The 14492-nt window shown below is 37.9% G+C and overlaps 3 protein-coding genes across 9 annotated transcripts; 1 reads left to right on the forward strand and 2 right to left on the reverse strand.

Annotated features, from left to right (window-relative positions):
• Positions 1-1677: 1677 nt before the first annotated feature.
• On the reverse strand, positions 1678-7209 carry Mcm2 (DNA replication licensing factor Mcm2). Its single transcript, XM_089869089.1, has 11 exons — positions 7064-7209; positions 6692-6891; positions 6315-6576; positions 6079-6253; positions 5392-5611; positions 5118-5325; positions 4904-5038; positions 4062-4838; positions 2980-3069; positions 2427-2915; positions 1678-1900 (listed from the first exon to the last, which is right to left on the reverse strand). Exons 1-11 carry the CDS (start codon positions 7067-7069, stop codon positions 1790-1792), a joined length of 2673 nt encoding a protein of 890 aa, XP_089725215.1. The 5' UTR covers positions 7070-7209; the 3' UTR covers positions 1678-1789.
• On the forward strand, positions 6796-11608 carry nac (GDP-fucose transporter nac). 7 transcript variants are annotated; one of them, XM_089869099.1, is made up of 7 exons: positions 7274-7372; positions 7424-7600; positions 7680-7805; positions 7869-8070; positions 8138-8254; positions 8819-9220; positions 11152-11608. In XM_089869099.1, exons 3-7 carry the CDS (start codon positions 7681-7683, stop codon positions 11380-11382), a joined length of 1077 nt encoding a protein of 358 aa, XP_089725225.1. In that variant the 5' UTR covers positions 7274-7372; positions 7424-7600; position 7680; the 3' UTR covers positions 11383-11608. The 7 variants fall into 7 exon arrangements, with proteins under 7 accessions (XP_089725229.1, XP_089725225.1, XP_089725228.1 ...); XM_089869100.1 differs by having other exon boundaries at positions 7304-7442; positions 7512-7600; XM_089869101.1 differs by having other exon boundaries at positions 7304-7442; positions 7512-7596.
• LOC149691700 (zeta-crystallin-like) lies at positions 11522-14420 on the reverse strand. Its single transcript, XM_089869104.1, has 5 exons — positions 13948-14420; positions 13557-13885; positions 12671-12872; positions 11955-12053; positions 11522-11885 (listed from the first exon to the last, which is right to left on the reverse strand). The coding sequence occupies exons 1-5, from the start codon at positions 14041-14043 to the stop codon at positions 11625-11627; spliced, it is 987 nt and encodes a 328-aa protein (XP_089725230.1). The 5' UTR covers positions 14044-14420; the 3' UTR covers positions 11522-11624.
• Between the last annotated feature and the right edge of the window lie 72 nt (positions 14421-14492).

Below are 14492 nucleotides of genomic sequence, written 5' to 3' on the forward strand. Positions count from 1 at the left end.
AAATATAAAAAACGAGACGGACACTTCGAAGTGTTAGATTCACGTAACTATACGAGGAGGATAATGTTTTGAGAATGGACTCAATTTTTAGTTTAATCTTGGCTCAAATTGCCCCGGTTTTTTCTGGTCATTATATTTATGATCTCTGTGTAAAATTTGTTTATAGCGAAAAGAAAGAAAGAATGATGAAGAAAAAATAATAATAATAATAATAGTGATTTAAAAAATTAATGAACGGAAACCAATTAAATTAATATTCCCCCTTCTCTATCTATTCTAAAAAAAAATGATGATATTAAATTCTTTATCTATCAGAATATTTTCACGCTTGCTTTTGGCTTGCTCGCTCGCGTAACCAAACTAATTAAAAACTTGACGGTAATCTCGGTATTTTACAAATTTAACTAATTATAATAATAATTAAATAATATAAATTAAGAATATACCACCATCCCCGGAAAAAAAGTTCATCAACTGAAGTATGTTTTATTTATTAGAAAGAATTTGATATTGATATTGCAATCGGGAAAGATTATAATTCAATAATATACTTAAATATTTTAGCTATACCGGTATATTTTTAGCTCTAATTAAATTTAAAATTTGTATTAATTATTTCTGATTGTTTTAGGCTTAGTTACGGAGGCTTGATTGATTCCCCAGCTAAGCCTAATTAAATCTGGACTTAATACAAATTAATCCCTATTAATTTCTGATTGTTTAATTAGGCTTAATTAACTACGGAGACTTGATTGATTTCCTAGCTAAACCTAATTAAATCAGGGCTTAATACAAATTAATACCTCTTAATTTCTGATTGTTTATGCTTAGCTACGGAGACTTAATTGATTTCCTAGCTAAGCCTAATTAAATCAGGACTTAATACAAATTATTCCCTATTAATTTCTGATTGTTTAGGCTTAGCTACGGAGTCACTCAATTGATTCCCTAGCTAAGCCTAATTAAATCAGGACTTAATACAAATTAATCCCTCTTAATTTCTGATTGTTTAATTAGGCTTAATTAACTACAGAGACTCAATTGATTCCTAGTTTATCCTAATTAAATCGGGACTTAAGACAAATAATCCCTATTAATTTCTGATTGTTTAGGCTTAATTAACTACGGAGACTCAATTGATTCCCTAGCTAAGCCTAATTAAATCAGGACTTAACACAAGTTAATTAATCCCTCTTAATTTCTGATTGTTTATGCTTAGCTACGGAGACTCAATTGATTCCTAGCTAATTGTTTAATTAAATCAGGACTTAAATTAATCCCTCTTTTAAAAAACTAATTAAGCAAAAACCCCACGCTGATAATTAAAAGAGTGTGCACACTGCCAACCAATATTTAAACTTTTAAATTTAATTAAAAGTTTTGAGGAAATAAATAATAACAAACTAATAAGCGCTCTTTATATGAAAAAGAAAAACAATTCTATAGAGAGAAACAAATCAACGCTACATCAGTTAAATTTATTAAAATAATTAATTCCCTTACTAATTAATAATACTAACTAACTAAACAAAGAAATAGTTAAAAAACAAAAAAAAAACAACAAACTTTCCACCCATTTGTTACTAACCATAAGAAAGAAAAGAAGAAAAAAAAAAACAAATCTATGTACAGAATCTTAAATGTTTTTTTGTGTCATGTTATAAAAAACAAAATAAATTTGTGTCTTAGAAGAAAAAAACAATAAGGTTTATTAAAAACTGGTAACAAACATTGAATTAATACACAAAATATAAGACATTAATTTATATACATCTTCTTTAGAAACTTCTTAAAGAGTTTGCGTTATCAATTTTCGACGCGCATCGTGCCGGAAGTTATGAGCTTTGAATATATCGCTATCGTAAAATGGAGCCAAGTTTTGAATATTGATATTTCTAGCCTGAAAGACGTATCAAAAGAAATTAGTAACGTTAACAACTTTAATTGGCCTTATTCCTGATCAACGCCACCGAGGCGTAGCGGCGACTTTTGGAACTATAATAATACGGTAGCCAATTACAGGTGGCGCTGGAGTCGATGTACTCTGATGGAGATCTGTTATTTTCTCTATTTTGAATCACGTGAATAGCAAAGGCTTAACAAGCGATATGGTTTCAAAAGTATTAAAAGTCGACTTTACCTTTCTTATTCTGTCTCATATTATGAAATAAGACTTTCGGAGTAAGTTTTCATTTGATTTTGGTCTATTTGGAGATTATTCGGTTAATAATAATTATTTAAAACATGTTTTTTGAAGTTGAAGCGGTAATAATCAAAACAGAGAAAATAACAGATCTCCATCAGAGTCCATCGACTCCAGCGCCACCTCTGATTGGCTACCGTATTATTATAGTTCCAAAAGTCGCCGCTACGCCTCGGTGGCGTTGATCAGGAATAAGGCCAATTAATATCTTTAACAACTTTACTTTATCTTCCAAATCTTTGGCAGCAATTTCAACAGTTTCAACTTCACCAAAACGACTTCGGAGGTAAGCGGCTTGTTCTTGGACTAACTGCTTCAAGATGAAAAGAAGCAGCTCATTGTTATCCCGTTTGTAAGACAAGTAACGAGAGAAGGTCTTTTGCATGGCTTTCATCACGCTGAATTTCTGCGTATCTATGAAACTTTCCAAGGTAACTCTCGTAGCCATGTTAACATCATCTTCCGAGACGTAATCTCTAAGGTGCATTTTGGCATTTGCTTCCGCGATACGAATCATACATTCAATGTGACGCACTGTAATAGGAACGCTTCCGGTTGCCATGGATTCCCTTCGTAATTCGCTGTACATTTTGGCGATTTTTTCTTGGTCCATTTGATGTAGTTTAGGATGAACGCGATCTTTAGCGTACAAGATATATTTTCTTAATAAATCTTGAGGAAGTTTTTCAACTCCTTGTAAATCTGGATCTTCCTACAAGGAAAGAAAGACACTGAAGTAATCTAGAGATGATGATGGGGTTGTTAATAAACGTTACTTCTTCAGTAACCGGCATTCCTTCTTCAATAACATGGGATGGATGATGTCTGAAATGACTTTGAACCACAAATTTAGCCAATCTTTCATCCTACAAGATAAATGATCAACTTGTAAAACCGCTTAGGGTGATGTGCAGGGTTCATACAACTTTTGTAAAACAAATTTCCCTGAGATTTATGGGAGGTTTTTCCCCATATACTTCCCTGAATTTTTAAGGGTTTTCCCCGTATATGGAGTATCCTATGGAGCAAATGTTAACGAAGGAAGGGGGGGGGGGATAAATAGGACTATAACATACTCAAAGGGCATCCCCGTATGTCTAGTAGAACCAGAGTTACGAGCCTCCAAAGTATAGTGTAATGTTAATCCTATGGAGGGGGTTGTTTATGAAGATTTTGTTTAATTACTCGGCCCCAGTTTGTCTTAGTCCCAAGTCTTTAGTATGGTTGGATGGGGGATAAATGGGACTATAACATACTCAAAGGACATCCCCGTATCTCTAGTAGAACCAGAGTTATGAGCCTCCAAAGTTGGGTGTAACGTTAATCCTATGGAGGGTATGTTCACGAACATTTTGCTTAATTACTCGGCCCCTGTTTGTCGTAGCCGTACGTTTTTAGTATGGTTAGATGGGGGATAAAGAGGACTATAACATACTCAAAGGACATCCCCGTATCTCTAGTAGAACCAGAGTTACGAGCCTCCAAAGTTGGGTGTAACGTTAATCCTATGGAGGGGGTTGTTTATGAAGATTTTGTTTAATTACTCGGCCCCAGTTTGTCTTAGTCCCAAGTCTTTAGTATGGTTGGATGGGCGGCAAATAGGACTATAACATACTCAAAGGACATCCCCGTATCTCTAGTAGAACCAGAGTTACGAGCCTCCAAAGTATAGTGTAATGTTAATCCTATGGAGGGGGTTGTTTATGAACATTTTGCTTAATTACTCGGCCCCTGTTTGACGCAAATTTCCCTGAATTTTACTAAAAATTCGAAATTTCCCTGAGGTTTTTGTCAACTATTCATTTCCCTGATTTTTCCAGGTTTGTATGAACCCTGGATGTGGTTCGCGTAATCTTACAGCGACTGCGTCAACTTGATCCCTAACGACGCATAGAATATCAAAACGGGACAAAATAGGTTCCGTCAAATCCACATTATCAGCGAAAGTAACTGACGGATCGTAACGTCCGCCTATTGGATTTGCAGCTGCAATAACGGAGCATCTAGCCTGCAAGGAAGTGACGATACCCGCTTTGGAAATGGAGATACTTTGCTGCTCCATGGCTTCGTGAATACTGGTACGATCGGCGTCATTCATTTTATCAAATTCGTCAATTAAACACACTCCTTTATCGGCCAGGACCAAGGCACCGGCTTCTAGCGTCCATTCTCTGGTAACGGGGCTTCTTTGAACGTAGGCCGTCAAACCAACCGCGGATGCCCCTTGACCTGTTGTAAAAATGGCCCTAGGAGCAATTTTCTCAATGTATTTTAAGAATTGAGATTTTGCAGCTCCCGGATCTCCGCAGAGTAAGATGTTGAGGTCGCCCCTGATTCTATGTTTTAAACCAGGATTTTTCGGTTCCCCACCAAATAAAGCTAAAGCCAGGGCGCGTTTGATGTCATTGTGACCAAAAATAGACGGGGCGATGCTAGCTATAATTCTCTCTCCGATACGATCATCTTTTGATAGAGCTATAATGGTTTTGATGTCGTCGTCGGTAAGATTCTTCGTGGCTACCTTTTCATCTTTTCTAACAATATGATTTGCCATGATTACTGTAGCAAAAACGGGGAAACCATTGGCTATGTTTAACAAGTTATCGTAACTGTTGGTATAAACACCGGTAAGTTCCTACAAAAGTAATAATAACGTTATCATTACTAATTTTCTTTTTGTTTTAATATTAAAACTAGTACAATTTCATCCCCGGGTTTGCAACTGTCACAAAGGTCACTTAGAAGGACAGCGTCCTTTGATCTTGGTAATCTACCAGCTGGTACTTTACCAGGACTTTCTTGAATGGTAATTCGTTGATAATTTTGATATACTGTCTAAAAATTTGATAATAATAATCTCTTTGGTTTTTCCGTTGTTTTTATAAAAAGGTGTTAACTTCTTTGTTTTTTATACCTCTTCCATATTTATCATGAATGGTCCAGTACTTTGACACTCTGGACAATTACCAGGTTTGGTTTCTTGATTCTGAGATTGAATGTACGGTCCCAAGACATAGTTGCATTTGCTACAATCAAATTTAACCATAGATAATTGAGGTAGGATGCCCGTAGTTGAGGTAACTACACCGGCGGTGCGAATAAGTTGGTTTAAATGCAGTTGTCTACAAAGAAAATTAATTAAACTAAATTAATTAATAATTATTAAGTTTATTTTCAAGTATAATTACCTTAAACTTCTTAGTTCTTCTACTAAAGGCAAGTCGGTGATTCTGACGTGAATTTCTTTGGCAATTCTTTCATATTGGGGGAAAATTGAAAGAACCATGTCTTTGGCTGCCAAATCAAATGTACTTAAGATCTCAGTTGGAGCTTCAGGTAGGAAATATGCTAGGACTTGTTCTTCAGCAGCCAATGTGTTATAATCAACTTCAAAACTTTGTCTATTTTCTGCAAAAGAATTAATCACTCAAGGTTAATAACTTATTTGTTTTAGATGTTATTTAATATCAGAAGGGGATAATAGAAGAAGGATGACACTCTGTATCCTCTTAATGCTTTAGTTATGTAACGTCATTCTTCCCAAGCTCCCCCTTTTAGTTTGCTTTCCCGCTCATCAAACTACAAATGGGCATCGCACCTTAAGGTGAATTCTGTAATTGTTTGGCACTAAATCCCCAGCAATCATCCCACAAACCTTGATTGTCTTGACGTGGGACAAAAATGCACAAGCGCGTCTTGCCAAATATTTAAACGCTAATAGAGTAATGATGAGGGAACTATTTATCGTGTATGTGATTCGGTTTAGTAACCTTGCTCTAAATGTTCCGATGTTGGGAAGAATGACGTTACAATTACCCCGCTTTGTGGTACACTTCTCTCGAAGAGAAGTATTATATACTTCTGTTATTATGTACCTTCACACATATGTCTAATTTTTTCCTTGTAAAGATTATGTCCCTTATCATCCACGAATGTCCTCAAGAAGTTTTTAAATCTATTATATATTTCTGTCCTGGGTGCTAACATAGTGACCCATTCCTTGACAGTGTGTCCTCTTAAATCTTCAAGGTTTTCGATACTTTCAACCATCTAAAAGATTAACTTAATTAATGATAAGTTACATTAATTAAACTATAGTTTATTATATTACCTCTTCATCTTCTTCGGGAATAACTCCTTCAGCAGCTTGTTCAGCTAATCTACGTCGTCTTCTAGGAACAGCATCTTCTTCATCAGATTCATCATAGAGTAGTCCACGTCTCATGCGACCAGCTGTTCTTCCTTCAGCTCTATCTCTTCTACGCATCTCCTCTTCAGCAGCCTGACGATCACCTTCTGACAAAGCGCTGTATTCTGATTCATCCAAAACATTAGGATCATAACGATCCAAAGCAGGGATGGCTCGGTAGTCACTGGAAAATGTTAAGGTAAGGACTCACTCCACTCTCTCAAGTAGGTCTGGTGTGCATTCCAACACCCACAACAACAACAGTAGGAATTTTTTTTAATTTAGATTAATTAACTTACTCTTCCATGTTGTCTCCGAATAATTCTTCTCCATCTTCCTCTTCAACTGGTTCATCTTCATTGGCCACTAAAAGTTCAGACTCGTCTTCAAAAGCTGGTAAGTCCCTACCTGGACTAGAAACTAACTGATCTCTACGGGAAGCCCGCGATGTAGGCCTGCTAACTGGACCACTTGGAGTTCCGACCTCAATTTCGGAATCCTTATAAGAAAATATTTGGGAAAAACGGTAACCAAAGGTATGTTATTATTAGTTTTTATTCAACAACAGAATCCCAGAGGACCCAGACATAGTTTTGAGATTTTAAATATTTCCAAGTTAAACCAAAGTAATCTAATTAAAATTCGATTAAAAAGTCAAACTTAGAACTTACAGACATTTTGGTGATATATAAGACTTAATTTAACTTAAAATATTGAAAATTATTGAGGATTTAAATGCGCGAAGAAGCCCTTTAAAAAACACGCGTTCTTACAAACAAAGAGACCGCTCTCAGTACATGTGCTTTTTTGGCGGGAAACTTTTAACCAATTGACATCGACGATTTTCGCGCCAATTGTCACGTGACAATGTAGGGGTTGGTGACTCGTGGACCGGCACTTCCTGTGGGAGTGGGAGGTTGGATTTGATAATAATACGATTGTTATTTCTTTTTAATTTGTATGACTATTAAATAATTGAGGTAAAAATGATAATTCGGTTTTATTTCTCCGTTTAATGTGGTTGGTTTTAGCTGTATTGTTGAGTGAAATGTAAAGTAATAGTTTTGTTGCCGGAAACTTGGCCTAATAAAAATAAAATTGCTCCATTCCTCTGCAAAGGCTTAAAGTGACATTAGGCTTAAGCTGCTATTGTTGTACACTGTGTATACAGTTCCTACACCCCCCTCCCCTACCGCTATAGTTGGTAGGTAAGTGTAGCTTAGTGCATGCGAAAGGTGTATCGTTCTAAATTAATATATAGGCTAAATTTGACTTCATTTACTTCAGAATGGTGGACAAAATAAGCCTTATATCATTAGATTCTGAGAAAGGAAATATGGGTTCCAAACAAATAGTTGAAGAAACTCTTTTAAAGAAATATATTAGAATCATTGTGGTTGTAGCAGCTTATTGGTATAAAGTTTAATCAATTAACTTGTATGTAACACCACTTAATATCTCATTTAATATTTCCAGGGTGATCTCTATATCTATGGTGTTTATAAATAAACATCTACTAAGTAGTAAAGAGGTTCAGCTTAATGCCCCTCTTTTCATAACATGGTTTCAATGCAGCGTAGCTTTAAGCATTTGCATTCTTTTAAGAGTATTTTCTCGCCTATACCCCAGATTGATTAGTTTCCCCGAATTATATATAGATTACAATATCCTAATACAGGTATTTTGAAAGTTATAGTTAAAAAATATGCAGATGTCAATGATAAATGAAATTTATCATTTTGTAGGTTCTGCCACTCTCTGTCATCTTTGTTAGCATGATTACTTTTAATAATTTATGTCTGAAATACGTTGGGGTAGCTTTTTATTATATTGGGAGATCATTAACAACCGTCTTTAATGTTGTAAGTATCGTTAAAGGGAGGGTGAAGTAGAAAATCAAGTGATTTTTTATCGATTCTTCTACTAATTATAAGACCAGTCTGCATAGTGAAACATTCAGGAAATACCAGTTCCGAATGATGTTAAAATTCAAATTAGGTTCAGATTTTAAGGATAATTTTAAACAAGGTCCTCTGACCAATCGCGTAGCGCCCTGCCTTTTTATTAACAAAATTCTCGTGGCACGCTCCGTGTCTCGCGCCACGATTGTCACGTCGCGCGCCTAATTTTATCAAATCTCGTGATAAATTTCATTCGACACGGAACGTTCCACGAGCATTTTGTTAATAAAAAGGCAGGGCGTTACGCGATTGGCCGGAGGTCCTTGTTTAAAATTATCCTTAAAATCTGAACCTAATTTGAATTTTAAAATCATTCGGAAACTGTATTTCCTGAATGTTTCACTATGCAGACTGGTCTTATAATTAGTAGAAGAATCGATAAAAAAAATAACATGATTTTCTACTTCACCCTCCCTTTAAATAATTATTTTAGGAGATAAGGCTTGATTATACTTAATTTTTCAGATCTTAACATACTTCATTTTACAAAAACCAACATCAATGAAAGCGGTTATTTGTTGCGCGGTGATTATTTTGGGTTTTTTCATTGGAGTTGATCAAGAAAATGTTGCTGGATCTCTCTCAATTATCGGAGTTATCTATGGAATCCTTGCCAGTTTATCAGTCTCGCTTAATTCAATATTTACTCAAAAAGTCTTACCCGCCGTTAACCATAATATTTGGTTATTAACTTTCAACAATAATATCAATGCCATCCTTCTTTTCATCCCATTAATGATTGTAACGGGAGAATTACCCGTTGTTTATAACTATCAGAACCTACACGAATTTGATTTTTGGTTAATGATGAGTATGGGAGGTATTTTTGGTTTTGCCATTGGTTACATCACCACCCTTCAAATACAAGTAAGTTAAAACGCAATGCGGGGACATTTTTTAAGTTAATACTCCGTGTGGTTAATAACCAACGTAGTTATGCGCCGATACCCAGTTAGTTTGTTAGTTATTTAGTGTGATGCACGCGAAAAGGCAGTGGACGCGATTCCGTGGGTAGTTCGATTATAAAGGGGACTGGTAAACTTACAGCTTTGATGGTTTAATAATCGTGGTACAAGCAAGGTTTTTCAGTTTAGTATAGAACTCGGGTTCTTAAAGGAATTGTGTAACGGATCTTATAAGAGTTTGTAAAAGTATAGAATCATTTTTAAACGCGTACTGGTAAGTGATTGGGAATTTCGCATTGTTTGCTAGTCCCGTATGAGTATATGTCGTCCCTGACATCCACCACCAGTTTTACGACTTCAAAAACCAGTTTTCATATACATATACAGTCTAGACAAGACTTTACCAACGCAGTTTTCTGTATTTTTGCAATCCCTCTTGCATAACCATGGCTAATCCTATAGCTGTTAAAAAGCCAGCTTCAGGAGAGAAAGGGTGTAGCGACAACTTTGGGAAATAATAGAGTAATGTCAGTTCTACGTATGCAAACGTCATACCCTTCTATCTCTTAGCTAAGTGTCATCCCCCCTACCAGGCGCGTACAGTATCCCCTCTTACAAAAGCGCGCCTAGAGGGAGGGATACACAGTCTACTCCCCCCTCTACCGACACTACTCTATAGGAAGGCTACGCTTCCACAATTCGGGGGGGGGGGGGAGAGATTTTTGGAGAAGGTTTCGCCAGTTCCCGCCCAGGCGCCTTATCGTGCACGAAATTTAGCATGGAGTTCTTTACTCTTCAGCCAAGTTCAGCGGCCCACCCCCCACGGAGGGAGGATGAAAAACCACCTCTGTTTATTTTCACATCCAACTGTAACGCCCCCCCCCCCCGGTCAACTGATGATATAGCTCTATATATTGTCCCCGACTTCCACTAGTCTTGCCGCTCTAGAACCAGTTTTTGTATAGACAAGCCTTTAGTAACCGCGGTCGCAAGTCTTTCACATATAAGCGTGGCGAATCATAAAGCTTTAAACTGTCAGCTTCAAGAGAGAAAAGGTGTAGCGCTTCAAACTATTGTAGATATCAATCGCGACAACCTTGGGGAAGATTTACGAAAAGAGAAAAAATGTAGGCTAAGCTAGAAATGTCACCTTAAAGTGTCGTTGTCGCTGTATCCCGCGAGTATTGAATAGACCTTTTCCGTGTAAAAAAGGGGGTAGGTAGCCCTTAGTATAGAGACATACAACGGGGTTGATACATTACTGTCTCTGATATAAAGAGACTACAGCGCAGGCGCCAAAAAGCGAGATGGAAGGTGAAGTTTAACCCCCCCCCCCGTGTCTTTCTCTCTTTGTTACAATAGACCTTTTTGAGGTGAAAAAAGGGGGTTGGCAATCCTCAGTATGGGACATAAGGGGGTTGATACATGCCGTCTCTCGCGCACTCATGAGATCGAAATGGTCTATTGGGCAGGCATTTCTCAAGTTCATACGGCACCAGAGAGAATTTAGAAGGGGAGTGGAAGGGGTGGTTTGGAATATAGCGCAACGTCGTCTGCTAAACGTTATCTAGGCAGGTCGATTTCCGGTATGATGCGTTTGTAACAGAGATATTTTAGAACACGTGACCGGAAACTCGCCTACCCCAAAAAGCTCAACGCGACATCTTGTTTGGGCGTCATCACGTTTAATAGAGTCAAAGGGGGGCCTTCCACTCCCCTCCTAAATTCTCTCTGACGGCACGCTAGACACTGTATAGCCTTATATCATTGTTGCGTGCTAGCTGTACTACCTTAGCACATTGGGAACCACACGGAGTATCGCGAAACGACTTTTACCCTTGTTACTTCATTCATCCGTTCATTGATATTTTACACGGTTAATCTTTTAATTAGGTAACGTCTCCACTAACGCACAATATCAGTGGAACAGCTAAAGCGTGTGCCCAAACTATTTTAGCTCTAATTTGGTACGAGGAATTGAAATCCGTCATGTGGTGGATGGGAAACGCCATTGTTTTAATTGGTTCCGCGGGATATACTCGAGTACGACAATTAGAAATGGCTCAACAACATCGGGACAATTTAAAAAGCAAGCTTGATAATGTTAAAACAAGCTCAACATAGATAGGTATAAACTTTCAGGGTCTTTAATTTTTTTTACTCTTTATTCCATCTCGGTAACCTTTGACCCTAATCCTAGTCAAAACTGTTTACTATACTATTTACTATACTTAAAAGACACTTCTTCTTCCATTTAATATACGTTAAAACGTTTATTAATTACGTCATCGTTGTTGTTGTTGTTGTTGTGTACATGAGTTACAAAATATATATCTATTTTTTTGGCTAATTTAATTTAATTCAATCTATTCTAAATTAATTACCATTTTACCCTTTGTTCCCGTACCGTGAATTATTTCACGATGAGCTTCTTGAATTTTATCCATCGCGTATTCTTTTCCGACAATTGGTTTAAGAAAAGCTTCCGCTATCCCGTTTTGAATGTATTCTTTGGTGACTTTGTAGTCTTCGGGGGTCATTGCAGGCAACATTGTACCAATTATGGTTGATTCTTTGACCATCAGGTCGCGAGGGTTTATGACAACTTCTCCCCTTGATCCTATGATCTAGTTTATATTGATTGACCGGAAATAATTAATTTTAAATTAATGACTAAAGTTGATTGAATATATTACCAGAACTCTCCCACGATAAGCTAGTAACGGCAAATCTTTCCCCAAATTAACGTTGGAAAGCATTTCAATTATGATATTGACACCGTTAGGCAGTATACTCTGAAAGAATTAAATTGGGTATTTATAGTAGAGACAAGAAGTGATATCTAGTTTATTAGGGAGGAGGTAAAGTGCCACATTTCTAGCTTTATCTCCAGTCCAAACGTATAGAGCTATTTCCATTCGGGGGGGGGGGGGAAGAAGAGCTTTTGAGGCGGAGTTTCGCCAGTCCCCTCCTAGGCGCCATATTGTGCGGGAAATTTAGCATAGAGTTATTCAGCGGCCTGCACGTAGGGAGGATGATAACCGGCTCCGTTTATTGGCAGACCCAACTGTGACGTTTCCCCCCTTCAACTGATATAGCTCTATAGTAGGTCCGGAGTTAATCCCCGCCGCCTCTAAATTACAACCAGCATCTCATTGGTTCTTGAAAAATCACGTCAGCGCGACGGGAATGACGAAAATTATAGTCATATTTTCCGACTGAGGAGAGGCAGCGAAATAGCCCGACCTCCATGTACGTCCCCCCTTGTATTTTGAAAGAGGGACTGGGACTATGGCGCGCGAATACGTAGGCATCTTATACCTTCTCCCTAGTAAACTAGATATCCCTTCTTGGTAGAGATAAACCGGCATTTAATTCAGAATTGAAAACAGAAAAAAATACTATAGTATACTTTAATTTCGTTGAAATGATCTTCATTTTTGTGGTTTAAAGCGTAATCCGCACCTTGTTCTTTAAGTAACTGAATACCCTCTTGGCTCCCCGCGGTTCCTATAACTATCAACCCCAGTTTTTTAGCAATTTGAACTGATGCCAGGCCAACTGCGCCACTCGCTCCGTGAATTAATATTGATTCCCCCTTTTGCGCCGCTGCTCTGCGTGGAATTAATTTAATAAACCACACATTAACTATCAGTAATATATCATAAATTTAATTATGATATGTTCCATAAGTATGACACTTCATATACTTCGAAATGCTAGAGACCAAATTCTCCGTCAGCCCCCCCCTCCCGTTTCCCCGTTTCAAAACTCGTACGGAGCTGTGAGTTAAGCACATGCGCAACCGGCACAACAAAGAGGTAAAAATAAAAGAAGTTTGCTTACGGCCAGTATTCTTAAAGGGGCTCACCGGCGCTGTTGGGGTGGAGTCCGCCCTTAGCTCAGGGGGGAAAACACCCAGCTCTTTGGCCATAAGGAATGGCGCCACCGTCGCGGCGGGCGGGTAGCAATATGCCAACCAACAGTTTGACCCCCCTTCGCCCTAACAGCTCCGGCCAGTCCCTTTAACGGATCACGTGACGTCTGACTCCTCGGCTATGTGCGCCGAGGTAAGTGCGCGTGAGAGAGATATCGGGCTGTGCCGTTATAGTTACCTTCCCCCTTTTATCTCATACTGTGGAGATTTACCATTGACGGTGGTCTATATTCTGTACTATAAGCCTTTGACAGGCGTCGCTTTACCTCGAATCTATGACCTATGTCATTCACTTCATGACAAGCTCCAGTTTGTAACCAGTGACAAACTTATGGAATATGACCTTATGGTAATATCTAACTTGGTGATAATCGCTCTGTAAGCGGTGAAATAAGGTATTCCTGTCGCCGCTCCTTCATTGAAGTTTAGTTTGTCACCTAACGGCCAAACTTCCTCTTCATTTATAGCGGTGTATTCGGCGTAACAGCCGTGTTTGGGTTCGCTTTTCCAATTATAAAAGGCTACTCTTTGGCCCACTTTGAGCTGCTTGACATCTTTTCCAATTTCTTCTATAATTCCCGCACCGTCAGTTCCCAAAATGTGCGGTAATGGTAAATTAGGGTTCCTGACGCCTTCTCGGAAATAAGTCTCCACTGGATTAATTCCGATAGATTTGACATTAATCAGGACCTGATGAAATTAGAAAATATGTTTATTTCTACTGAATGTTTACAAGTTACGTCGAATTTTACCTGATTACTGGTAATTTGTGGTTTGGGAATTTTGTCAATTTGAAGAACGCTGGGTCCTCCAAATTTATGAAATCGAACCGCTCTCATCAAGGACATCTTGTCGGATAATTTTTAAAAGCTAGACTGTTTTTGATCGTCGTTATTTCTTATCTAATGTTAGTTATCGTCGAATGAATTAAGTATAGACGTATAAATCCAATACGCTTTATTTGGACAATGTCTCCTGAGAGAAACACATTAAGCCGGTGTAGGGTTTCTTAGGTTTGGTAGCGCTGTCAAGAGAGATTGGTTTGCGAACGGGAGGAGCTATATTAGGACAAGGTCTCCTGAGAGAACCGTATTAAGCTGATCTAGGGTTTCGTAGCTTTAGTAGCGCTGTCAAGAAGGGTGGGTTTGGGAATTTTTAACGTAGTCGGATACTTGAATGATTTATAATTTAGCGAACAATATAATGAAGATGATTTATACATATTTTTAATATAGTTTCAAGGGTAATTTTTCAAGGTACATAAGTGTTCATTTGGGCGCGTGTTGAGGTTTATGAC

Source organism: Phalangium opilio, unplaced genomic scaffold (assembly GCF_054372755.1).
Source record: "Phalangium opilio isolate 3A_F unplaced genomic scaffold, DU_Popi_V2 ptg000025l_1, whole genome shotgun sequence".
Lineage (NCBI taxonomy): Eukaryota > Metazoa > Arthropoda > Arachnida > Opiliones > Phalangiidae > Phalangium > Phalangium opilio.